The sequence below is a fragment of the Chlorocebus sabaeus genome, chromosome 21, assembly GCF_047675955.1.
Source record: "Chlorocebus sabaeus isolate Y175 chromosome 21, mChlSab1.0.hap1, whole genome shotgun sequence".
NCBI lineage: Eukaryota > Metazoa > Chordata > Mammalia > Primates > Cercopithecidae > Chlorocebus > Chlorocebus sabaeus.
In genome coordinates this window covers 53,944,741-53,972,391 of record NC_132924.1, presented here as the reverse complement: position 1 = coordinate 53,972,391, position 27,651 = coordinate 53,944,741, and the positions used below count along the sequence as shown (strand labels likewise).

General features: G+C 37.3%; 1 protein-coding gene across 4 annotated transcripts in view; it reads left to right on the top strand.

Annotated features, from left to right (window-relative positions):
* GLCCI1 (glucocorticoid induced 1) overlaps positions 1-27,651 on the top strand; it is a 125,279-nt gene that overhangs the window by 44,808 nt on the left and 52,820 nt on the right. For all 4 annotated transcript variants that reach the window (XM_007982067.3, XM_007982068.3, XM_038004654.2 and 1 more), the window contains exon 3: positions 12,214-12,300. In XM_007982067.3, the coding sequence (XP_007980258.3) occupies positions 12,214-12,300 (87 nt within the window). The remainder of the gene's footprint in view (positions 1-12,213; positions 12,301-27,651) is intronic.

Sequence of the window (27,651 nt, the reverse complement as noted above, 5' to 3'; positions counted from 1 at the left end):
GGCTACCTCAGCCTCAAAATGTCACCTCTCTTGAAATGTCCATTAAACTAGAAGATATGATGGTGTTAATCTACAGAGCTGATTTTCATTAATAAGCTTTGTGCAAGTGAATATATTCAGTCTTAAGAGGATTTGAAACCACCACTGCCGCCGCCTTCTTTTTAAATGAGGATTTAAAATGCTTCTGATTCGATTTATATTTTAATAAAATGATGGATTTAATGCTTTTTATATGTAACTTGTAAAAGAAAAAAGTCACTTGCCTCAACATAGAATTTCCACTTTAGGAATCCACTCCCTGCCAAGGTCAACATCCTATCATAATATCTTATAAAATCTCTGTGCTTCTCAGTTCTTGCGGGGATGCTTAGTGATACATTTATAGACATTCTGTAATTATCCCAGAATGTTTTTAATTCAGCTAAATTAAAAGAAATAAATATTTCAGGTTATGTATTTTTGGGTTTTTGTCTAATTTTGTTTTAAAAATAATGCTTTCTGATGGTAAAATAATCCATGTAATATAGAAGGACATGAATAGTAGTCACTAACTCCCTAGACCTACTACTTTAAGTATTATTAACAGGTGTTTTTGGGGGGTACATATTTTGAGAAATTTTCTGTACCTATAGAAATATATTGTTTAAACATATACACATAGAGATGGAATCATACTTTATATCATGTTACTGACTTGCTTTTTCCATTTGATGGATCATGGGTGTCTCTCCTTATAAAATGTAAATCCCTACCTCATTTTTTTTTCTATTTTTTAAGTTATGGTAAAATATATATAACATGCTAGCCAGGCATGGTGGCCTGTGCCTGTAATCCCAGCTACCCAGGAGGCTGAGGCAAGAGAATCGCTTGAACCCAGGAGGCAGAGGTTGCAGTGAGCCAAGATCACGTCACTACACTCCAGCCTGGGCAACAGAGCGAGACTCTGTCTCCCCGCACCAAAAGAAAAAGAAAAAAAAGAAATTTACCATGAATGAAGATGAATTAACCATTTTTTAAAATGTACAGTTCCATAGCATTAAGTGCATTCACATTATTGTACAACCATTACCACCATGCATGTCTAATACTTTTTCACTTTTTCCAGCTGAAGCTCTGTATTTATTAAATACTAGCTCTCCATCCTCCCCACCACACCCCAGCCTCTGGTAGCCATCATTCTACTTTCTGTCTCTGTGAATATACTCTAGGAACCTCATATGAGAAAAATCATACAGTATTTTCCTTTTTTGTCTGGTTTATTTTACTTAGTATAATGACTTCATGTAGCCATGTGTCAAAATTTCCTTCCTTTTTAAGGCAGAGTAATATTCCTTTAGAAATACATACCACATTTTCTTTATCCATTCATCTGTGGACATTTAGGTTGTTTCTGCTTTTTGACAGTTGCAAATAATGCTGCTAGCAACATTAGTGTATGGATATCTTTTTGAGTCTCTGCTTTCCGTTCTTTTATATATATATCCAGAAGTAGAACTGCTAGATCATAGGGTAATTCTGTGTTTAAATTTTTGATGAACTGACATACTGTTTTCCACTATGGCTGTACTATTTTATACTCCCGTCAGCGACACACAGGGGTCCCAGTTTTTTTTGTTGTTTTGTTTTGTTTTTGTTTTTGTTTTTTGGAGATGGAGTCTTGCTGTTTTGCCCAGGCTGGAGTGCAGTGGCATGATCTCAGCGCATTGCAAGCTCTGCCTCCTGGGTTCACACCATTCTCCTGCCTTAGCCTCCCCAGCAGCTGGGACTACAGGCGCACACTGCCATGCCTGGCTGATTTTTTGTACTTTTAGTAGAGATGGGGTTTCACCATGTTAGCCAGGATGGTCTCAATCTTCTGACCTTGTGGTCTGCCCGCCTCGGCCTCCCAAAGTGCCGAGATTACAGGTGTGAGTCACCACGCCCAACCAGTGGTCCAGTTTTTCTGCATCTTTGCCAATAGTTATTTTCTTTTTTCCCTTTTTAAAGAATAATTGACACCTGGTATCTTACTGTGATTTTTGATTTGTGTTTCCTAAATGATTAATGATGCTGAGCATCACTTCATCTGCTTTTTGGCCATCTGCATTTCTTTTCTGGAGAAATGTCTATTCATATCCTTTGTCCATTTTTGAATTGGGTTTTTTGTTGTTGAGTCTTAGGAGTTCTTTATATATACCGGATACCAATCTCTTATCAGATACATGATTTGCAAATATTTTCTCCCATTCTGTGGGTTGCCTTTTTATTCTCTTTTTTTTTTTTTTTGGAGATGGAGTCTCACTCTGTTGCCCAGGCTGGAGTGCAGTGGTGCGATCTTGGCTCACTGCAAGCTCCACCTCCCGGGTTCATGCCATTCTCGTGCCTCAGCCTCCCTAGTAGCTGAGACTACAGGCACCTGCCACCACGCTTGGCTAATTTTTTATATTTTGTAGTAGAGACGGGGTTTCACTGTGTTAGCCAGGATGGTCTTGATCTCCTGACCTCGTGATCCACCCGCCTCAGCCTCCCAAAGTACTGGGATTACAGGTGTGAGCCACCACGCCCAGCCAGTTTCCTTTTTATTCTTTTGATAGTGTACTAGTTTTAAATTTTGATAAAGTCCAGTTGATCTATTTTTCCATTTGTTGCCTGTACTTTTGTTGGCATATTCAAGAAATCATTGCCAAATCCAGTGTCAGGAAGCTTTCTTCTTTGCTTCTAAGAATTTTAGCCTTTAAGTTTAGATCTTTGATCCATTTGAGTCCATTTTTGTATAAGGTAAGAGTCCAACTTTGTCCTTTTGGATGTGAGTATCCAGTTCTCACAGCACCACTTGTTGAAAAGGCTGTCCTTTTCCCATTGAATGGCCTTGACACCCTTGTCAAAAATCAATTGACCATATATGCGAGGCTTTATTTCTGGCTGCTGTGTTTATTACAGTGGTCTGTGCCTTGTGGCTTTTTGCGTTACACCATAATTGGGAAAGATTTTTTCTACTCTAAATTAAGAAATTTCATTTAAACTATATTTTCTTTTAATAGTTTTATGTTTCTTTTAAAATATTTGTATCTTTGATATTTCTGGAGTTTATTTTGATGGAAGGCATGAGGTGATATCCAGCTTTATTTATTTTTCAAGAATTTATCTTTTCCCTGCTGATTTGAGATACCATTGTTATATCATAAATTTCCATTCTTATTTGGATCTCTATGCTATACTATATACCATTAATATCTTTTTAAATACGGAATGATTTTAATTGTATTGCTTATAATTCATTTTAATTGTGTGGCTAGTCTTGCATATTTTTCTCAGTTAATTTTGTAATTTGTCAAATTCCTCAAAATGTCTTATATTACAATTAAATATGAATTCAGGGGAATTTATTACCATATTGAATCTTATCCAAGAAAGGGGTATATCTTTTTATTCATTCAAGTGTTATGTTTGCCCTTCAGAATATTTTACAACTAATTATTGGAACAACACATTTCTTGTTAAACTTGTATCTAAATATTTTGTCTTCTTTGGTTGCTGTTGTAATTAGGATATTTAATATCTAATTTATGTACGGGACATCTTCAACTTGACTTTTCTTGTTTCTAGTAATTTTTTAGGTAATTTTCTTTGGTTTTTCAGGGATACGATCATCCAAATAGTAATTCTACATCCTTTTCATTATTTATTTCTTGGTATGCGTCCTCTTTTGGAGTTGAATTTGTTACCACTCCCAGAACCAGGTAAACTAACAGTTATGGTACTGAATGCCTTGACTCTTTTTTTTGGGGAGGGGGGACGGAGGCTTGCTCTGTCACCCAGGCTGGAGTGCAATGGCATTATCTTGGCTCACTGCAGCCTCCACCTTCTGGGTTCAAGTGATTCTCCTGCCTCAGCCTCCTGAGTAGCTGGAATTACAGGTGCCCACCACCATACCCAGCTAATTTTTTAATTTTTTAGTAGAGACGGGGTTTCACCATGTTGATCAGGCTGGTCTCAAATTCCTGACCTCAGGTGATCCACCTGTCTTGGCCTCCCAAAGTGCTGACATTACAGGTGTGAGCCACTGGACCCGGCTGCCTTGGCCTCTTTCTTGACTCTAATGGTAATGTATCTAGTTTACTCACTGGACAAAGTATACTGACATTTGCTGTGAGGCCTGTGTGCTTTTTACACATAGAGTATGCATGCTTATTTTACTAATGGTTTTTCTTGTTTTAATCAGGAATAATTCTTTATGTGGAAAATGCCATTTCATCAGTGAATATGTTTGTTAATTTTATATTTGTTTATTATTCAGCAATGAGTTCTTACTTTCTTTTCATGAGCCTTAAAGTATTTTCACACTTGCTTCATAAAAAGGTTTTGCAAGATTTCCTTCCTCTGTGCTCTAGCATAACACAGTATAAATATCATCTGAATTATCTGTCACTTGGGTCTGAAAGGATTTTACCTAAGTAACTTACTAGCCTAGTATGTTTTTGGTTTGTAGCACTTTAGAAAATTTTCTTAATTTCTTCCACGGCACTTGGTCTCTTGGTTGGTATCAGGGAGAGATTTCAAAACTTGTATTCTTTGAGGGGTGAGAGATGAGGTGGTTAGATCTCAAATAAAATTATGTATACTGGTACTTCCCTTTCTCCAGGTGATGTTGTTATTATATTTGGTATTTTATTGTTTTAAATTAATTTTTAAAAGTTAAACTGTGAAACATGAGACATGACAAAAGCACATAAAGCAGTTTCTCTTAATCTCATTAGACTTCAGTGTATGGAGTTTTATGATCCTGCCTCTGTGCCAGCATCTTTCCCTATTTGTTTTTATTTGTTCTTAAGAAACAGATCCAGACTAAGTACTTAGCATTTGGCTTTAGGCAACATTTGATAAAGTTAACTAACTCTGAACTAAAACATATATATTCTTTTCTGTTGATGTCATATTTAAAGTACTTAGCCTTTTCCTCCATTCCTGAAAGGAGCTTGGTTGGAGAGGACTTTAGTCAAAGGAATAGGTGATGTACCTCAAATACTTACTGATATAAAAAAAAACTTTGTTTTTTCTCTCTGATCAGAAATTCATTTCCTGACCAAAAGTCACACTTTATACAGCTGTCTGAGTTTCCTGTGCCCTTGTCAAGGGCTTGCTGTTGAAATGTATTTAAGAAACAGCAGTTGCTGAAACATTTTAGGGGCTGGGGGACTTCTTCATGAAATGGAAGCAAGCCTTAAGATTTAACTGTTTTTGCCTCTTAGATTGCATTCTAGGGGTCTAAATTATTTTTGTGGAGCTGACAGCTGTTGAGATCACCTTTATTTTTTCTCTCAGCCATCATCTAATTATGAGACAGAGGATTGTAGAATCCTAGAGTTGAATAGTTCACACGAAATTAGTCATGTTCCTGGTTTGGGGAGTAATTTGGTTGGTTGCTAAAGGAATACACTCAGCTATATTGATGAAAGATTTTAACTCATAACTAAAATATTTAACATTTTATTCATTAGTTTCAAATCATCTCTAAAATCACCAAAGTCAAAATTGTACTTATTAATTTTAATAGGTTATGTGTTCATTTGTTTCGAAAGTAGAAAGTATATCGTGAAAGGCCTTTCCCATACCCCCATTACCCCGATACTCAGTTTTCTTCTCTTTATAAGAAACATTTAGCTGGAAACAAAATTAACCTGTTTTTCTTCATTGCTTTCTCATGCCTTTGCCCCTCTAGGTAAAATTGTGAAATAGGTTGTATTTATTAGGAATAACAGTCTTACTCTGGTCCCCTGCCCTGTGTTGGTTCTGTACATTGACCTATACATTGGTTCTCAACCTGTTATAACTTGTATCAATTTTCTATGAAAAATTCGTGTGATATTATTAAACAGAATTTACTGAGAAAGACATTTTTATGTTAGAGACATTATGCCTTAACAATTAAGATTGGCTAGGTGCGGTGGCTCATGCCTGTAATGCCAGCACTTTGGGAGGCTGAGGCAGGCAGATCACGAGGTCAGGAGATCGAGACTATCCTGGCTAACATAGTGAAACCCTGTCTCTACGAAAAATACAAGAAAAAAAAATTAGCCAGATGTAGTGGCAGGCTCATGTAGTCCCAGCTATTCGGGAGGCTGAGGCAGGAGAATGGCGTGAACCCTGAAGGCGGAGCTTGCAGTGAGTCGAGATCGCGCCACTGCACTCCAGCCTGGGTGACAGAGCGAGGACTCCATCTCAAAAAAAAAAAAAAAAAAAAAAAAAATTAGATCATAGAGTTATCATAGTTTAAAATTAGGTCATAGTTTATGGTATGGTATGAGAAAGCAATATGCCTCTCAAGGTATACTATTTTGTATAAATGAATGAATAAGTGAATGATTGATATGGGAGATACCATATTGTTAGGAATCATTATAAACCAAGGGAAAACTTTTCCATGCTATTAGAATTCTAACAGCTTTTGGGGGACAACTATTATTATTAACATAGCCTATTGCAATGAGGATTATATGAAATAATCCATGTTAAGCTTCTAGCACAGTATCTATGACATAATAGACACTGATACATATTAGTTGCCTTTGACTAGAATAGATAGTATTTTACTGTTACCAGGTTTAAATATAATAATATTGAATTAAGTGGACAGGAAAAGTCATTATTACTAGTATCAACTATTGATTATACAATTATGAACATTAAGTCTGGACTGGTAGGAAATGGCATAGAAATGATACAAATGACCCCAGAGCATGTGAGGGCTCTAAAATTCAATAAACAATCCCTAGTAGATCAGGATTCATTCAGTCAGAAGTAGTTATTTTGTGTTTGCTGTCTTACAAATATGAAATGGTGCTTCAAATCTATAGGTTCAGGTGCAGGAGAGTGTATTTACATTCTTATGAAAACCACTCCCTCCTCCATTACTTAGTTATCCTATTGGTGATATTCATGTCATCATCTTAGCACTATTAGTTTTTATGACTTCAGTGGGTGTTTTTTAGAATGGTGTGAAAAATATTTTTGGTGGTATGTAGTAATCACCTGTGTTGCTGATTTTCTGTCAGATGTAAGAGATTTTGAAACAATAACATGTTCAAAGCTAGCAAGAAAAATGAGTGGGTATATGGTCAACATGACATCTTGAGTGCAGAATCCGTATCTTATTGATTTCAATTTTTTAGTCTAACACTGGTTGTCAAACTTTAGAATCCATCAGAATCATCTGAAAAGCTTGCTTAAAAAGCAAGAAGTATATTTCTGGGCCTTATCTAAGAGTTCCAGATCTAGTAGCCTGATAATTTGCTTTTCTAACATGTGATGATGCTGCTCCTTTTCTGGGGACTGCACTTTGAAACTGGTCTAACATAATGAGCACAAAACTTAGCATAGAGTTGGAGCTTGATAAAAAAAATCTGAATATATAACTGCTGCTATTACTGAGTTCCTAAAGCTTAAACAAAAACCTCCAACTTTACATAAAATAAAAATGCAGTCTTAACTTTCACAGTGTTTTGCTTGAGCTGAATTCTGCCTTTTTCTACACTCTTTGCTAACCAAAGCAGCTATTTACTATATCTGGTTACCACTGTTCCCAGAAAGGCAAAGGATAATTATACTGGAACCACAGTCTTTTGTGCTGCTTTGTAATACTTCATCAGGATAGACTTTTCAAAATAATATTTTTTAAAAAGTTTTAAAAGAAGTTGAAAGTTTTTTATTAGTCAAAAGAAAAACAAATTTTTGTAAACAAAAACAAGTATTTGTAAATAATGAAGGGTTTGTCATTACCTATTCTAAACGTTTTTTATAATTTAAGATTAGTCTGTGGTCATAATTAATTCTTAATTTAAGTATCATTGATTTTTCAGCTAATTCCATTTCATTTCTTACTAGGTTTATCATTGCTCTAAGTACTATAAAATAATTAGCAGTCAGTACTCATATTTCTGTAATCGATTATAAACTACAATAAAATTTAAGACCAGTGATGAGCCACATAAAAATAGATTTTTTAACATTTAAACAAGATTAAAGAATTTTGTGATGTTTTTGTTTATGGATTTTGTTTTTTTGAAATGGCTTTAGACTTTTGCACGTTGACAATGTTTTTTGCTAGGAGTTAGTTTGAGCTGGTTTGAAGTTGATAAAACTAAAAAGCGTATTGGCCCTTGCTAGTTAGTGAATAAAGATATATATAACAAAAGCACCTAGTATTTAAGCTTCTTGGTTGATCTACCAAAAATAATTTTTCTATTGGTATTCAGTTTGAAGCCTCCTTAGTCCTGTGCAGTGGGATTGTTCTCTTTGTATTTTACTTAGAGAAAAAGTGGTTCTCACACAGGTTGGAAGGGAGGATGGCCCTAGAGTTTGGAAAGAAATTTCATGGTCTGGACTTTGGTGACTTCCAGGGAGTGAGAATAAAAAAGGACCCCTTCTACCTATAGGTATCCTTTTCACATAGAGGCCTTTTTTTTTTTTTTTTTTAAACTACCTTTTTTGTTAACAGTCTTACAGATAGGTTTTAGTTCTGCATTGTTCAAGTGTACAGAAGTTTCATTTCTTTTAAATGATGGTATGATATTACAATTTTTCCTAAATTTATTTGACTGTGGTACCCTTTTTGTCTACTCTTGTTAACACCAAGGGCATGGTTATATGTAGCACTATTTAAAAAATTCTAGTCTAGATTAACAGACAGAATAACAGACCAGTTGGAAGGGGCTGCTTACTGATATGAAAGGAAAGAACTTTTGCTACTTTGTGTTATTTTCCTGATTGAAATGGTAAAACATTTCTCAAATACGCAGGTTTAATAAATTGGATTCAAGTTAGTTCACCTTCTGTGACTTCTTAACCATCAGCTTTAAATAGATTTGATTTTGGTAGCCATCTTTTGGTTTTGTTTTGGCTAGAATAACTCATTAAAAATCGGTGATCAGTGTATAGAACACAACTCTCCAACTGAACTTTCTTCAGTATTGGAAATGTTCCATATCTGTGTTGTCCTATATGACAGCCAGTAGCCACAGATGGTTATTGAGCTTTTAAAATGTGCTAAGTGTGACTAAGGAACTTTAGTTTTTTTAAATCCTCATTAATTTAAATCTAAATAGGCACATGTGGCTAGTAGCTGTTGTATTGGACAATGCAATCTATAGAATATATTTGTAGAATAGAGTATTTTTCATACTTTTAAATTGATGGAATTAAAACTACTCTTTGGGGGATATTTTTGGAAAGTTAAGACTCTGATGACTATACTTAAATTATATGCATTCTGTAGTCACATGATTGAGAGAACTCAGTCATTTTTCTCTTTTAAAAACTATAGTAATTTTCACTTAAAGAAGGAGATATGTTCTGAGAAATGCATCATTAGGCATTCATCGCTGTGCGAACATCATAGGGTGTACTTACACAAACCTAGATGGTGTAGCCTACTACACACAGGGTATGCAGCATAGCCCATTGCTCCTAGCCTAAAAACTATACAGCATGTTACTGTACTGCAGACTGTAGGCAGTTGTTACATAGTGGTATTTGTATATCTAAACATAGAAAAGGTACAGTACAAATATAATATATAAAGGTAGAAGATGGTATGCCTGTATAGGGCATATACTATGGAATGGAGTTTGCAGGACTGGAACCTGCTCTGATTGGGTCAATAAGTCGTGAGTGAATGAAGGCTTAGGTAAACTACTGTAGACTTTCTAAGCACTGCACATTTGGGTTACACTAAGTTTATAACAAATATTTTTCTTCCTTCAGTAATGTTAACCTTAGCTTACCATAACATTTTTACTTTATAAACCTAATTTTTTTAGCTTTTTGATGTTTTCATAATAACGCTTAGCTTAAAACACAAACATATTGTACAACCATACCAAACTATTCTTACTCTATAAGCTTTTATTAATTTTTTTGTTTTTGTTGTTTTTTTGCTTTTTAGACTTTTTTAAAAAAGCTTAGACAAGTATACACATTAGCCTAGGCCCACACAAGATGAGGATCATCAAGACATCGCTAGGTAATAGGAATTTTTCAGCTTCATTATAATTTTTTGGGACCACTGTTATGTATGCCATCCATCATTGACCAAAACATTGTTATGTTCACATAACTGTACATATACTACTAACTTCTTTTGTAGGTAATTCTTTTGTGTAAATAATAGTACACTCTGAAATAATTGAATAGGTTTTCACATTCATTTTTAAGAAAAGTATAATAGGAAGAAAGAAGATAATCTGTGAGATAAGAGAACTCAGATTTAGTTCCTTTTGCCATTGGCGTGCTTGCCAGTATTGAAGCAGTTGCAGAATTTTTGTGGCTATTAATGTATCTGTAAGTTGGAGATACAGTATATGTAAATGTCCTTTGAAAAAAGAGCTGTACAAAATGAACATAATTCACATTATAAATGTTGATTTTGAATAATTATAGAAAATGCTAAAAATTTGACTCGTTTTCTGTGAATGTACTTTGAGTTATAAAGATTATGATCCTTAATCTTTTCATTTTTGATAAGAGTAATGCTCAGTTGGTAGACAGGTAAAAACATTAAGTTATATAAATTATCAAAATAAAAGTGACTAAACAATTGAATAATTTTGGAATAAATTTATTATTAAGGATACAATTATTTGGAGGCTGAATTATTTTCAGAGTAGGTCATCTAGGACGGAACATAGGAAATTCTAGTAAGTAAGTGTTTTATAAGCAACTTATTTAATATATTGATACCTCTTATCCATGGACTTGCTGATTGAATAAAATATTTTACTCTGTCAATTGACTTAACAGCTTCATTTTACTTGTGAACTGCCCAAGCAATTTATTTTTGTATTTATTCAGCTAGCATTCATTTGTTAGTGGTTTTTGAATATCATCACTTTTAAGACGTGGTGATTATTTTAAAAGTTTTCCACAAGCATTTTGAACTGTATAAAATAGAACTGATGACTTCTTCATAAGAACGTATATATTATGTAGTCACAAGTATAGCCTTAATATAAGTGATACCTTTTTCAGCATGTAATGAAAAATAATTTTTAAAGCTGTATATAGTTACTGTGACAATCATTGCCCTTTAAATAGTGGTTTTTCATCCTTTCTAATTTACATTACACAAAAGTCTTCTCATATATTAAAGATGATATTTTAATATTGTTTAATTTTTTTTTTTTTTTGAGACGGAGTTTCACTCTCGTCGCCTGGGCTGGAGTGCAATGGTGTCATCTTGGCTCACTGTAGCCTCTGCCTCCCGGGTTCAAGTGATTCTCCTGTCTCAGCCTCCCAAGTAGCTGAGATTATAGGCGCCCACCACCAGGCCCAACTAATTTTTTAGAGATGGGGTTTCACCATGTTGGTCAGGCTGGTCTCAAACTTCTGACCTCAGGTTATCCACCCGCCTTGGCCTCCGAAATGCTGGGATTACAGGCGTGAGCTGCCGTGCCCAGCCTATTGTTTAATTTTTTAATACGACTATTAAATGGTCTTACCACTGTATGGCATTATTTGGGATTTAGTGGTTTGTCTTACATTTGAAGTATATATTAATGACTAAATAACTGAAGATCATATTTTAGATAAGAATGATTATGTTTTCTGACATACAGTTCAGGTTTTTTAGAAGATGTATTACTTTAGTTTATATTCTGTTTATTTAGCTTATATTTTACTATTTTTAATCTTTTTCACCTTTATAATAACTTTGTTTTTTATATAAAAATGCCTGATGTTTTTCAAAAAAGATACGAATACTTACTCTTCCCCAAGTACAGAAAAAGTAGTACAGTCAGCCCTCTAGCTAAATATTTGAATATAGGTCATTCTTAATACTATTGTTTTTGAGATACTTTCATTCATTTTACCTCTATCAAATTTAGTGGAAATAACATTTCATATTTAGTTTGGCTGTTCTCTTTAAAAACACCAATACACGTATCTTTACAATTCCTTTTGAATTTTATAGTTAAGTTATTAATGTTATTGATGTGAAGATATCAAACGTTTTAATTAAGATGACTCAGAGACATCTTTGAGCATATATAATTCAGAATATGGCAGAATATTTTAAACATTTCACAGGGTCATGAAACTCTGAGCATTTAAAGGATTTCAGTATAGTTCTCTAACTGGTATGTGCTAAGAATTTGAAATATGTTTCAGTTGCTTGAGATTAGGAAGTAGAGATAAAATTTCATATATATATATATATATATATATATTTTTTTTTTAAAGACACCTAGCTGTTGGGCAGAAGAGGGTGCAGAAAAGAGGTCACATCAGCGTTCTGCGTCATGGGGGAGTGCTGATCAACTAAAAGAGGTAAGTTATTTTTGTTTTCCATCTGTAACCTGTTTTGGTCCTAGGAGATTACCTTAGTATTTCCTGAATGTAATGACACTTTTAAAATTTATCCTAACCTTACCTCTTTCAGTAAGGTTAGGACAAATTCTAGGGTAAGGTTAGGATAAATTCTAAGGTATTTTTAAGGTTAGTACAAATTCTAGGTAGGTAGGTTGCATTCTACATTTTGGTGAACAAGTCTAAATTTACCTTATTTGTGTATTTTGTGTCATTTCTAAATATTTGTTATGCTCTCAGTCAGCTTTAGCCTTTCCAGAGTGAAGTCTAATTTTATGTAATACTCTCTATCTTGTTCATTTTAGTTATCTTTTGTTCTCTCTTCAGCTTGCTTGTTTTTGAGTTGTAGCAACCAGAGCTATAGGCTATATAGCTTTGTACAATGGTAGGATAGTGTTTTCTGTTTCTAATAGCTTTTTTTTTTGAGACAGAGGCTTGCTTTGTAGCCCAGGCTGGAATGCAGTGGCGCGATCTCGGCTTACTGCAAGCTCCACCTCCCAAGTTCATGCCATTCTCCTGCCTCAGCCTCCCAAGTAGCTGGGACTATAGGCACCCCCCACCACACCTGGCTAATTTTTTGTATTTTTAGTAGAGACGGGGTTTCACCATGATAGCCAGGATGGTCGTGATCTTCTGACCTCGTGATCCACCCTCCTCGGCCTCCCAAAGTGCTGGGATTACAGGCGCAATCTAATAGCTTTTTAATGATATCCAGTATATTGTTGCCCTTAGGAACCCAACAGTAATCCATGCTTCTTAGAAACTTAGTTTCTATGACCCATTTCCTTATTCATTATGAATAACCTGAGGTGTCGTATCTTTATGTATATTTTGGATTATTTTTCCTGATAGTTTTATCCATCTAAATTCTTTTCTATTTGTTTTTATAAATTACAGAAACTTAGAATTAAAAGGTCATCTAGTCTGTCTTCTACATAAATGCTCCTTAAAAGATGGTCGTCGAATCTTATTCTTTTTTTCTTGTTTCAAGGTGGAATCTTACTTTGTCACCCAGGCTGGAGTACAGTGGCACAGTCTTGGCTCACTGCAGCTTCTGCCTCCCGGGTTCAAGTGATTCTCCTGCCTCAGCCACCCGAGTAGCTGGGATTACAGATATGTGCCACCATACCCAGCTAATTTTTTGCATTTTTAGTAGAGACGGGGTTTTGCCATATTGGCCAGGCTAGTCTCAAACTCCTGACCTCAAGTGATCCGCCCATCTCGGCCTCCCAACGTGCTGGGACTACAAGCATGAGCCGCCCCACCAGGCCATGATCATTCTTAGTGAGGGAAACTCATTACTTTATAAAAAGAGCCAGTTTAATTGTTTTAAGTTGTTAAATATGTTCTCTTATGTATTGAACTTAGAATTAGATAACTTAGTTTTGACTTTGCCCTCTGGATCAATATTGAGTAAGTCTAAGTCTTTTAAAGGCCAACAGTAAGTCATTTTTTTCCTCCAGAGTAAACATTTACATTTCTCTCAAAATTTTTTTCATATACCAGTTTCTAGGCCTCTTTGTATAATTTTTATATACTATAGGTTATCAGTATCCCTTACATACTGTGGTGTCTGGATTGCATAGATATAGTTTATTAGCATGATTTTACTTATGATTGTATTACATTTTAGCAGCTTCTTTATAGTATGGATGTAGAGACCTACTCAGCTCCTTCTGCCTACCATACATGTATGCAAAAAATCAGTTTTCTGCAGCAGCAACAAAAAATAAATGAAACTAAGTCTAATATCTCTAGCTTACTGTAACTACATATCTGTGTATAGCATATGAATAACAAAAAAGTGAACTTGTATTTTTATCTCAGAGTTAAATACGATCTTAGTGTTATCACCAAGATTTACTAATCATTAGACTGAATGGAAATAATGCCAGATATTAATTTGAATCCATAGGAAGAATTGAAGAGTGCTGGGAATAGTAAATATGTGGGTAAATATGAAAGAGTTTTTAATGACTCTTTTGTTGGATTTTTAATCGAATAATAACTGGATTTCAGTAATAGATGACATACACTATTAAAAAGGAATGACTGATTCAGTGAGAATATTTGTTTTCCACAGAAGGCAACCATAAAGCTGGACAAAACTGTCAAAACAACTGAGTACTTTACCAAACAAACAAAGAAGCTTTATTCATGAAAACTAATGAACATAGGGTAGGAATAGCACAAATTCGTGATCTGGTGCTACCCCTTTTCTCCTTTTCCTTCTCCTTAGCTCTGTTGCATAGCATTTCAATCAGGATGAAAACCAGCAGCTTTGTTTCCACTGTTGTAGAGAAATCGCTTGCTTTGGAGCATTGTAGGTTAAAATGGTGATCCTTGTGGCAAGTAAACAGAGAGGGCCAACAACTTTATTAGTCTAAGATTGTAGTCCAGTTTGAGGCCAGCAGTAGGCTCATGGACTAGTTGAGTTTAATAGAGACTTTTGAGAGGTAAGACAGTAGTGGGAGCTTGATAAATTCCCCACATATCCCAGGTTGACTGGAGGCTGTGGACATGCACAGCAGAGAACAGAGTGGGCCCAGGCCACTGATGTGTTCCTGGCCAGAACAGCCTAGGAACAGGTGCAGAGGAAATTCAAGTGGGCTACTGGAAATAAAACCAGGGAAGACTTGTAAAAAACCTGAATTTGGAATGCTGTCCTCTGTCCACAAACAAATCCTATCAGTAAGAAATAGAACCCTTATTGACTTGAGATGTTTGAACAGAATGTACAGTCTTTGGCCAAACACTATGGTGAACACTGGAGACCTGCTTTAAAAGGTCTTAAGAAGTCAGGCAAAAAATAATAGAGACATAAGCAGTCACAGTCCAGATCAAACCGGATCAGACCGGATCAAACAGGATCAGACCAGATCAAACCGGATAAAACTGGATTGGACCGGATCATACCGGATCAAACCAGATAAAACCAGATCGGACCGGATCAAACCGGATTAGACCGCATAAAACCAGATCAGACTGGATCAAACCGGATAAAACCGGATTGGACCAGATCGGACCGGATTAGACTGGATCAAACCGGACCGGACCAGACCAGACTAAACTGGACCACATCAGACTTGACCAAACCGGACCAGACTAGACTAGACCATATCAGAGTAGACTAGATCATATCAGACTAGACCAGACCAGACCAGACCGAATCAAACTGGACCAGACCGGATCAGACTGGATAAAACCGGATCGGATCGGATCAAACAGGATCAGACCGGATCAAACCAGATAGAACCGGATCGGACCAGACCAGACCGAATCAAACTGGACCAGACTGGATGAGACCGGATCAAACCGGATGAGACCGGATCAAACCGGATCATACTGGATCATACCGGATAAAACCGGATCAAACTGGATCGGACCGGATCGGACCGGATAAAACTGGATAAAACCGGATCAAACCGGATCAGACCAGATCAAATACCGGATCAAACCGGATCGGACCGGATGAAACCAGATCAAACTGGATCGAACAGGATCAAACCGGATAAAACCGGAACGGACCGGAACGAACCAGATAAAACGGGTTCAAACCAGATCGCACCGGATCAAACCGGATTGGACCAGATCGAACTGGATCGAACCAGATAAAACCGGATCAAACCAGATCAGACCGGATCAAACCGGATCGGACCGGATCAAACCGGATAAAACCAGATTGGGCCAGATCAGACTGGATCAAACCGGATAAAACCAGATTGGACCAGATCAGACCGGATCAAACCGGATAAAACCAGATCGGACCGGATTAGACCGGATCAAACCGGACCAGACAAGACCAGACTAATCCGGACCACATCAGAGTTGACCAAACCGGACCAGACAAGACCAGACTAATCCGGACCACATCAGAGTTGACCAAACCGGACCAGACTATACCATATCAGAGTAGACTAGATCATATCATAGTAGACCAGACCAGACCAGAAGAATCAAACTGGACCAGACCGGATAAAACAGGATTAGACCGGATCGAACAGGATCAGACCGGATCAAACCAGATCACACCGGATGAAACCGGATCACACCGGATGAAACCGGACGAAACCGGATCAAACCGGATGAAAGCGGATCAAACCAGATAAAACCGGATCAAACCGGATGAAACCGGATCAAACCGGGTGAAACCGGACGAAACCGGATCAAACCAGATAAAACCAGATCAAACCAGATGAAACCGGATCAAACCGGATCAAACCGGTTCAAACCAGATGAAACCGGATCAAACCGTATCAAACCAGTTCAAACCAGATGAAACTGGATCAAACCGGATCAAACCAGATGAAACCAGATCAAACCGGATCAAACCAGATGAAACCAGATCAAACCAGATGAAACCGGATCAAACCGGTTCAAACCAGTTCAAACCGGATGAAACCGGATCCAACAAGATCAAATGGGATGAAACCGGATCAAACCGGTTCAAACAGGTTGACACCGGATAAAACCGGTTCAAACCAGATGAAACCAGATTAAACCGTATCAAACCGGATGAAACCGGATCGAACCGGATGAAACAGGTTCAAACCAGATGAAACCGGATCAAACCGGTTCGAACCAGTTCAAACCAGATGAAACCAGATCAAACCGGATGAAACCAGATAAAACTGGATCAAACCGGTTGAAACCAGATGAAACCGGTTCAAACCGGTTCAAACCAGATGAAACCGGATCCAACCGGATGAAACCGGATAAAACCGGATCAGACCGGTTCAAACCAGATGAAACAGGATCAAACCGGATCAAACCGGTTCAAACCGGTTCAAACCAGATGAAACCGGATGAAACTGGATCAGACCGGTTCAAACCAGTTTAAACCAGATGAAACAGGATCAAACCGGTTCAAACCGGATAAAACCGGATCAAACCGGATCAAACCGGTTCAAACCAGATGAAACCGGATCAAACCGGTTCAAACCGGATCAAACCAGTTCAAACCGGATGAAACCGGTTCAAACCAAATGAAACCCGATCAAACCGGTTCAACCAGATGAAACCGTATCAAACTGGATCAAACCAAATGAAACCAGATCAAACCGGTTCAAACCAGATGAAACCGGATCAAACCGGATGAAACCGGTTCAAACCGGATCAAACCGGATAAAACCAAATGAAACCAGTTGGATCAAACCGGATCAAACCAAATGAAACCAGTTCAAGCCGGATAAACCGGATCAAACCGGTTCAAACCAGATGAAACCGGATCAGACCGGATCAAACCGGATAAAACCGCATCGGACCGGATCAAACCGGATAAAACCGGATCAAAATGGATGAAACCGGATCAAACCGGATGAAACCAGATGAAACCGGATCGCACCGGATCAGACTGGATCGGACCGGATCGTACCGGATGAAACCGGATCAAACCGGATCGGACCGGATCAAACCGGATGAAACCGGATCAGACCGGCTCAAACCGGACCGGACCAAACCGGAACAGACCAGACGAGACCAGATCAGACCACACCAAACTGGACCAGACCACACCAAACTGGACCAGACCAGACCAAACCAGACCAGACCAGACCAAACTGGACGAAACCAGACTAAACCCAACCAAACCAGATTAGACCAGACCAAACCAGACCAGACCAAACAGGACCAGACCAGACCAAACTGGACGAAACCAGACCAAACCCAACCAAACCGGATTAGACCAGACCAAACCAGACCAAACCAGACCAGACCAGACGGGACCAGATCAGACCAAACCAGACCAGATCAGATGAACGGATCAAACCGGACCAGACCAGATCAAACCAGGTAAAACCGACCAGACCGGACCAGACTGGATCAAACTGGGTAAAACTGGATCAGACCGTATAAAACCGGACCAGACCAGATCAAACCGGATCAAACCAGACCAGACCGGACCAAATCGGATCAGACTGGATCAAACCGGATAAAACAGAAAACAGAATCAGACCAGATCAAAGCGGACCATACCAGACCGGACCAGACCAGACCAGACTAAACCAGAACAAATCAGACTGGACCAAACCAGACCAGACTAGACTAGACCATGTCAGACTAGACTAGACCATATCAGACTAAACTGGACCAGATCAGACTGGACCAAACCGGACCAGACTAGACTAGACCATATCAGACTAGACCGGACCAGACCAGATGATACCAGGTGAAACTAGACCAAACCGGACCAGAAACAGACTTGTAGACCATTAAGAAAGAACAAGTAGACAACAACTCTCGGGAGAAAATCAGAATCTGGAGTTGCTATGTTATCTGAAATATCCGGCATTCAGCAAAATGTTTTGAGATATACAAAGAAACAAAAAAGTATGGCACATAGGAAAATAAAGCAGTCAGTAGAAACTATATGTGTTTTTATAATAAAGTATAATAAAGTATGGCACATACTCAGGAAAATAAAGCAGTCAGTAGAAACTGTATGTGTTTTTATAATGTATTTAGCAGACAAAGACATCAAAGAAATAAAGGAAACCATGATTAAATGATTAAAGGGAAAGTAGGACTACAAGGACTCAATGAATAAAGAATTTTCACAGGCCGGACATGGTGGCTTACACCTGTAATCCCAGCACTTTGGGAGGCCAAGGTGTGTGGATCATGAAGTCAGAAGATTGAGGCCATCCTGGCTAACACGGTGAAACCCCGTGGCACACGCCTGTAGTCCCAGCTACTCAGGAGACTGAGGCAGGAGAATTGCTTGAACCTGGAAGGCAGAGATTGCAGTGAGCCGAGATCGCGCCACTGCACTCCACCCTGGGTGACAGAGCAAGATGCCGTCTCAAAAAAAAATAAAAAATAAAAAAAGTATTTTCACAGAGAGATAGTCATTCTAAAAAAGAAGGAAACCAAATTCTAGAGTTAAAAAGGGCAATCACTAAATATAAAAATGTTAGATGGGGTTGACAATAGATTTGCGATGGCAGAAGAGTCAATGAAATTAGAAGGTAAGTCAATAGAATTTGTATACTCTGAAGAATGGAAAGGAAAAAAAAGATTAAAGTGAAGGAGAGAAGAGACAGAGCAGAGAAAAAGAATCAAAGGAATACTGACAGAGAACTTTCCAAATTTGATGAAAAACAATCTACAGATTGATGCAGTTTAACCACAGCTAGGAAAACACAAAGGGAACCATAAGAAAAAGAAAATGAGTCATCAGACATAGGGGACCACTAATAGCTTTAACAGCTGACTCTAAAATCAGAAGTGATGGGGACCATGAGGCCTGATGCATTCAAAGTGCTGTAAGAAAAAAAGTAAACCAAAAACTGTCAACCAGGTAGGTATTCAATATTCAGCAAAACTAGTCTTCCAAAGTGAAGGTGAAAAAATGGCATTCCCAGGTAAAACTTGAGATAATTTCTCCCTGTCAGACTGTGTTATAAGAAATTCTAAAGCAAATCTTCAGACTGAAAGGAAGTAACACTAGATGATAATTTGTATCCATAGGAACAATTGAAGAGTGCTGGGAATAGTAAATATGTGGTAAATATAAAGGAGTTTTCAACATTGTTTTGTTGGATTTATAGGATGTATATGAAATATATATAATAGCACAAAAGAGGAGTTAGGAAAAGGACGTATATTGTAGTTTCTATTTGACTGAAATTAAGTATTATTGCGATGTAGATTGTGACAAATTAAGACACATTATAGCTCTACCCAGCTTTGTCCCCATCAGGGACTGAACAGGGATCTTAGGCTACTGTGCATTACACAGTCTGGCCAATTTGAGGCAACAGAGAGATCCTTCCAGTAAACAAAGATCAAGCATATACCTGTCTGCTTCTGCTGCAGCTGGCCTTTACACGTAAGCACCACCTATTGGTCTGTAGGTTAAATTGCACAACCCAGTACAAAATCTGCTAACACAGGTGCACAGTTCTGGGTAATGAGATAAACTTCCTGAGACCTCCACCATCCTGGCCCAAGAGACAGTGAGTTTGTTCACATGCCCAGTACATCACTTCTACAACTACTATTTGAGAAGCCATCACACAAAGCATGTCTGTAATCAAGTAACTCATAGAAACTTTCCTTTCAGTGGAAAGTACCCAGAATGAAAGCCAAAAGGCCTTACACAATGTATATTATAGTAGATGGGGGGAAAAAATCATGTCCAAACAAAAGTAAATTCAAAAATAAGAAGAGATACTTTATCCAGATGAGAAGGAACCAGAGAAACAATTCTGGAAGTATGAAAAAACAGAGTATTACAACACCTCCAAAGGATCATACTAACTCTCCAGCAATAGATCCTAATGAAAGTGAAATCTTTTAAACACCAGATAAAGAATTCAAAATAGTGATATTTAAAGTTCAGTGATATCCAAGAGAAAGTTGAAAAACAATACAAAGAAATCGGAAAAACAATTCAAGATGTGAATGAAAAATGTATTAGGAGATACTTTTTTAAATCCACCAGAACTTTTAGAAATGAAAAATTCGTTGAATGAGTTACAAAATATAGTTGAAAGTTTTAACAAGTAGACTAGACTAATGAGAAGAAAGAATATCAGAGCATGAAGACAGGTCCTGTAAGTTAATCCAGCTAGAAAAAGAAAACAATTTTGAAAAATGAACAAAGCCTTTGAGAAGTATGAGATTATGTAAAACCTCCAAACTTACTCATGGGGAGAAGATTTCTTCCTGAGGGAGAAGGAAAAGTAAAAAGTTCGGAAAATCTATGTGAGGAGATAATTGAGGAATAATTCTCTCATCTCACTAGAGATTTAGATGTTGAAATAGAAGAGGCTCCAGGAAATCCAACAGATATATTGCTTGATGACTTTACCAAGATATATAGTCTTCAGACTATCTAAAGTCAATGTGAAGGAAAGAAATCCTAAAATCAGCAAGAGAAAAGCATTTAATCTCCTATAAAGGAAACCCCAACAGACTTACAGCAGAATGCTCAGCAGAAACCCTATAAGCCAAAAGAGGTTGGGTGCCTAATTTCAGACTTCTTAAAAGAAAAGGAAAACTGTCAATCACGAATTTTGTATGCTGGTAAACTAAGCTTGGTAAGTGAAGGAAATAGTATTTCCCAGACACGTGAATGCTAAAAGAATTCATCACTTCATCACCACAAGACCGGTCCTACAAGAAATGCTCAAGGGATTTCTAAACATGGAAATTAAAGGTTGACACTCACCATCATAAAAACACATGAAAGGATAAAACTCACAGGTCTTATAAAACAGTTCCACGACTGAAACTGCAAAGCAACTAGGTAAGTTAACATTATGATAGGAACAAAACCTCACATACCAATATTAATTTTGAACATAAATGGGTTAAATGCTCCACTTAAAAGATGTAGCTTGGCAGAATTGATTAAAAAGCAGGATCTAACCATATCCTGCTTACAAGAAATCCATCTAACTGCTAAAGACACTTAAAGACTCAAGGTAAAGGGGTGGAAAAAGACATTCCATGCAAATGGAAAGCAAATGTGAGCAGGAGTAGTCATACTTACATCAGATAAAACAGATTTTAAATCAACAGGAAAAAAAAAGATAAGGTCATTAATAATGATAAAGGAATCAATTCAACAAGAAGATATAGCAATTCTAAATATATATGCACTCAATACTAGGCCACCCAGATTCATAAAACAGATACTGCTATACTTAAGAAAACAGATAGTAATACAATAATAGTGGGTTGGGGACTTCAGCCCCCACACTGACAGCACTAAGCAGGTCATCAAGACAGAAAATCAACAAAAGGAACACTGAACTTAAATTGGACTCTAGATCAAATGGACCTAGCAGACATTTACAGAACATTCACAACAGCCATGTAATATACTTTCTTCTCGTTAATGCATGGAACAGAACACCAATGAAATCACTGACGACAAAAACAAATGGAAAAACATTCTAAGCTCTTGGATTGTAAGAGCTTAAATTAATATGGTTAAAATTGCCACCTACATATTTAGTATAATTCTTATCAAAATACCAAGGTCATTTTTCATGGAATTAGAAAAAAGAATCTGAAAATTCGTAGAAAGCCCAAATGGTGAAAGCAGTCTTAAGCAAAAAAAGAAGAAAAGTTTATTGCATCACATTACCTGCCTTCAAAGTATACTACAAGGCTATAGTAACCAAAGCAGAATGCTACTGGTAGGATAGCAAACACATAAATCAATGGAACAGAATAGAGAACCCAGAAATAAAGCCAACTGATTTTTGACAAAGCTGACAAAACGTATGCTTGGGAAAGGATACTCTATTGAATAAACGGTTCTGGGAAAATTGTGTAGCCATATGTAGAAGAATGAAACTGAACCCATATCTCTCACCATATACAAAAATTAACTCAAGATGGATTAGAGACTTAAATGTAATACCTGAATCTATAAATATTTTGGAGGAAACCTAGGACAAACCTAGAAAACCTAGGACAAACTTGAACATTGGCCTAAGCAAAATATTTATGAGTAAGACCTCAAAAGCAAATGCAACAAAAATAGGCACATGGGAGTTAATTAAACTAAAAAACCTCTACATAGCAAAATAAATAACAGAGAAAATAGATTACCTACAGAATGCAAGAAAATATTTGCAAACTATGTATCTGACAAAGGACTAATATGCAGAATCTACAAGGAAGTCAATGCAACAAGAAAAAAAGTACATAACCCTGTTAAAAAGTGGACAAAGGACATGAACAGACATTTTTCAAAAGAAAACATGCATATAGCCAACAAGGAGATGAGAAATGCCCAGTATCACTAATTATCAGAGAAATGTAAAATAAAACCAAAATAAGATAGCACCTTATACCAGTCAGAATGACTATTAAAAAGTCAAAAAAAATAATAAATGTTGGTGAGGAAAAGGGAATGCTTTATACACTGTTAGCGAGAATGTAAATTACTATAACCTCTATGCAAAAATATGGAGATTTCTCACAGAACTAAAAACAGAACTGCCATTTGATCCAGTAATCCCACTACTGGATATCTACCCAAAATAAAGGAAATTGTATCAAAGAGACACCTCCACTCAAATGTTTATCACAATACTATTCAGAGTAGTAAAGATAAGGAATTAAGTGTCAGTGGCTGATCAGATAAAGAAAATGTGGTGTGTCTGTGTGTGTGTATATGTATATATACACACAATGGAATACTATTATTTCATAAAGAATGAAATCATGTCTTTTGTAGCAACATCGATGGAACTGGAGGGCGTTATCTTAAATGAAATAACTCAGAAGCAGTGAAATATTACATGTTCTTACTCATAAGTGGAAGCTAAAAAATATGTATACGTGGACATGGTGGAATAATAGATGTTGGAGACTTGGAAGGGTTGGAGTGGGGTGAGGGATGAAAAATTACCTAATGGTTATAATACTTAGGTGATGGTTCCACTAAAAGCCCAGACTTCAGCCGGGCACAGTCCCCTACACCTGTAATTCCAGTACTTTGGGAGGCCAAGCAGGGTGGATCACTTGAGGTCAGAAGTTTGAGACCAACCTGGCCGACATGGTGAAACCCCATCTCTTCTAAAAACACAAAAATTAGCTGGGCATGGTAGTGGGCTCCTGCAATCCTAGTTACTTGGGCAGTTGAGGCAGGAGAATCGCTTACACCCAGGAGGCAGAGGTTGTAGTGAGCCAAGATCGGGCCACTGCACTCCAGCCTGGGTGACAGAGCAAGACTCTGTCTCGGGGGGGGAAAAAAAAAGCCCAGGCTTCCCTACACAATATGTCCATGTAACAAAACTGCACATTACTCCCTAAATCTATAAAAATAAATAGTAAAAAAATATTTCATCAAAGAGTAATTCACACATTGAATGGCAGATGACCACATGAAAAGGTGCTCAACATCATTCATTAGTCATTATGAAAATGAACATTAAATCCACAATGAAGGAGGTGTGGTGGCGCACACCTATAATCTCAACACTTAGGGAGGCTGAGATGGAAGGATCTCCTGAGCTCATGAGTTCAAGACCAGCCTGAGCAACATAGTAAGACTTCATCTCTACAAAAAAATACAAAAGTTAGCTAGGCATGGTAGTGCATTCCTGTGGTCCCAGCTACTCAGGATGTTGAGACAGGTGGATTGCTTGAGTCCAGGAGTTTGAGACTTCAGTGGGCTATCTGTGATCATGCCACTGCACTCCAGCCTGGGTAGCAGAGCAACAACCTGACTCAAAAAAAAAAAAAAATTAAAAACCATAGTGAGATATAATTAACACACACACACACACCAATGACTATTATTTAAAAGACGGATTAATTCCAAGCATTGGTTAGGATTTGGAGGACCTGGAACTCTCAGACTTTGTTAGGAATATAAAGTGGTAAAACCTCACTTTGGAAAACACTTTACTAGTTCCTCAAAAAGGTAAACAGAAATTTAGCATACAACCCAACAATTTCATTCTTAAAAGTCTGTACAAGAAAAATGAAAACACATGTCTACATTGAGACTTATACACAAATGTTAATAGCAGCATCATTCAAACTTAATTTGTAAATGTATGGATGTGCTTTGTTCCATTGATCTGCCGTTCTCCCATCATTCTCCCTCTTCTTGGTCTTCCTTTTTTCCTGAGACACAATAATAGTGAAATAAGCCAACTAATATCCCTACGGTGACCTCTTATGTGTTCAAATGAATTGGAGAGTCATACCTCTCTCACATTCAGTCAAAAGCTAGGAATGATTAAACTTAGTGAGAAAGGCATGTAAAAAGCCGATACAGACCAAGAACTATGTCTCTTGCACCCAAATAACCAAGCTGTGGATGCAAAGGGTAAGGTCTTGAAGGAAATAAAACTTCTACTCGAGCAAACACAAGAATGATAACAAAACAAACAGCGTTATTGCTGATATGGAGAAAATGTGAGTGGACTAGATAAAAGATCAAACCAGCCACAACATTCCCTTAAGCCAAAGCTTAATCAGAGAAAGGCCCTAATTCTCTTCAATTCTGTGACAGCTGAGAGAGAAGAGGAAACTGCAGAAGTAAAGTTTAAAGCCAGCAGACATTGGTTCTGAGGTTTAAGGAAAGAAGCCATATCTATAATGTAAAAGTGCAAGGTGAAGAAGTACTAAGTGGTGATGTAGAAACTACAGCAAGTGAACTGGAATACCTAGCTGAGATCATTCATGAAGGTGACTACACTAACAGGTTTTCAATATAGACAAAACAGCTTTATTGTGGAATAAGATGTCCTATAGGACTTTCATAGCTAGAGAGAAGTTGATGATGCCTGGCTTTAAAGGACAGGCTGACTCTCTTGTTAGGAGCTTTTTTGTTTGTTTGTTTTGGTTTTTTTTTGAGACAAGGTCTTGCTCTGTCACCCAGGCTGGAGTACAGTAGCATGATCATAGCTCACTGCAACTCAAGCAATCTTCCTACCTCAGCATCCCAAGTAGCTGGGACTACAGGCATACACCACCACACCCAGCTATTTATTTTTTATAGAGACAAGGTCCCATTATGTTGCCCAGGCTGGTCTTGAACTCCTGGGCTCAAGCAATCCTCCTGCCTCGGCCTCCCAAAGTGTTGGGATCACAAGTATGAGCCACCACACCCAGCTGCAGCTGATGACTTTAAATGGAAGCCAGTGCTCATTTACCATTCTGAAAATCCTGGGGACCTTAAGAATTATGCTATATCTATTGTGCTTGTACTTTACAAAGTGGAACAACAAAGCCTGGATGATAGCACATCTGTTTGCAGCATGGTTTACTGAATATTTTAAGCCCACTAATGGAGATATACTGCTCAAAAAAAGGAAGAGATTCTTTTCAAAATATTACTGCTTATTGACAATTTGCCTGGTCACCCAAAAGCTCTGATGGAGATATAAAAAAATATTAATGTTTTCATGCCTGCTAACACAACATCCATTCTGCAGTCCGTGAATCAAGGAGTAATTTCAATCTTCAATTTTTATTATTTAAGAAGTACATTTTGTAAGGCTTACAGGTACCATAGATAATGATTCCTCTGATGGATCTGGGCAGAGTAAATTGAAAACCTTCTAGAAAGGATTCAGCATTCTAGATGCCATTAAGAACGTTTGTGATTCATTGGAGGATTTCAAAATATCATTAACAGTAGCTTGCAAGAACTTGATTCCAACCTTAATGGATGACTTTGAGGGGTTCAAGACTGGAGTGGAGGAAGTCACTGCAGATGTGGTAGAAATAGCAAGAGAACTAGAATTAGAAGTGGAACTTGGACTGGGTGCAGTGACTCATGCCTATGATCCCAACACTTTGAGGCTGAGATCACTTAAGCTCAGGAGTTTGAAACCAGAGCAACATAGCAAGACACTGTCTCTTTGAAAAATAGAGGTGGAACCTGGAGATGTGGCTGATTTGCTGCAATCTCGTGATCAAATTTGCTTGAATGAGGAACTGCTTCTTATGGATGAGCAAAGTAAGTGGTTTCTTAAGATAGAATCTACTCCTGGTGAAGAGGCTGTGAACATTGTGGAAATGATAACAAAAGATTTAGAATATTACATAAACTTAGTTGATAAAGAGTAGCAGGGTTTGAGAGGATTGACTCCAATTTTAAAAGAAGTCCTGTAAGTAAAATGCTATCAAACAGCATCGTATGCTACGAAGACATCTGTTATGATAGGAAAAGTCAGTCAATTCGGCAAACTTAACTGTTGTTTTAAGAAATTACCACAACTGCCTCTGCCTTCAGCAACCACCATCCTGATTAGTCAGCTAACATCTGAATTCCTTCACCATAAAAAAGATTGTAACTTGCTGAAGACTCAGATGATCGTTAGCATTTTTTAGCAATAAAGTATTTTACAATTAAGGTATGTATATTGTTTTTAGACACTACTGTTGCACACTTAATAGACTACAGTATAGTATAAACATAACTTTTATTTGCACTGGGAAACCAAAAAAAGTCATGTGACTCACTTCATTGCTATATTTTTTATTTCTTGTGGTGGTGGTAGTCTGGAATCAAACCTTCAATATCTCAAAAGTATGCCTTTGTTCAGCAATGCTGTGGTAGTGTGAAAGCAGCCATAGGCAGTATAGAGTAGGTTTGACTATGTTCCAGTAAAACTTTATTTGCAAAAACATGTGACAGGCTAGATACGGCCAGCAGAACATAGCTTGCCATTCCTTGCTAAGTGAAGTCAGATGAGTAAGACTACATGTTATATGATTCTAGTTTTATCAAAATTCCAGAAAAGGCAAATCTATAGAAAGGAAAAAATGCCTATTATGGTTGCCTGTGACCAGGAAACTGGTGATTGGCAATAAATAGAATAAAGGGAAATT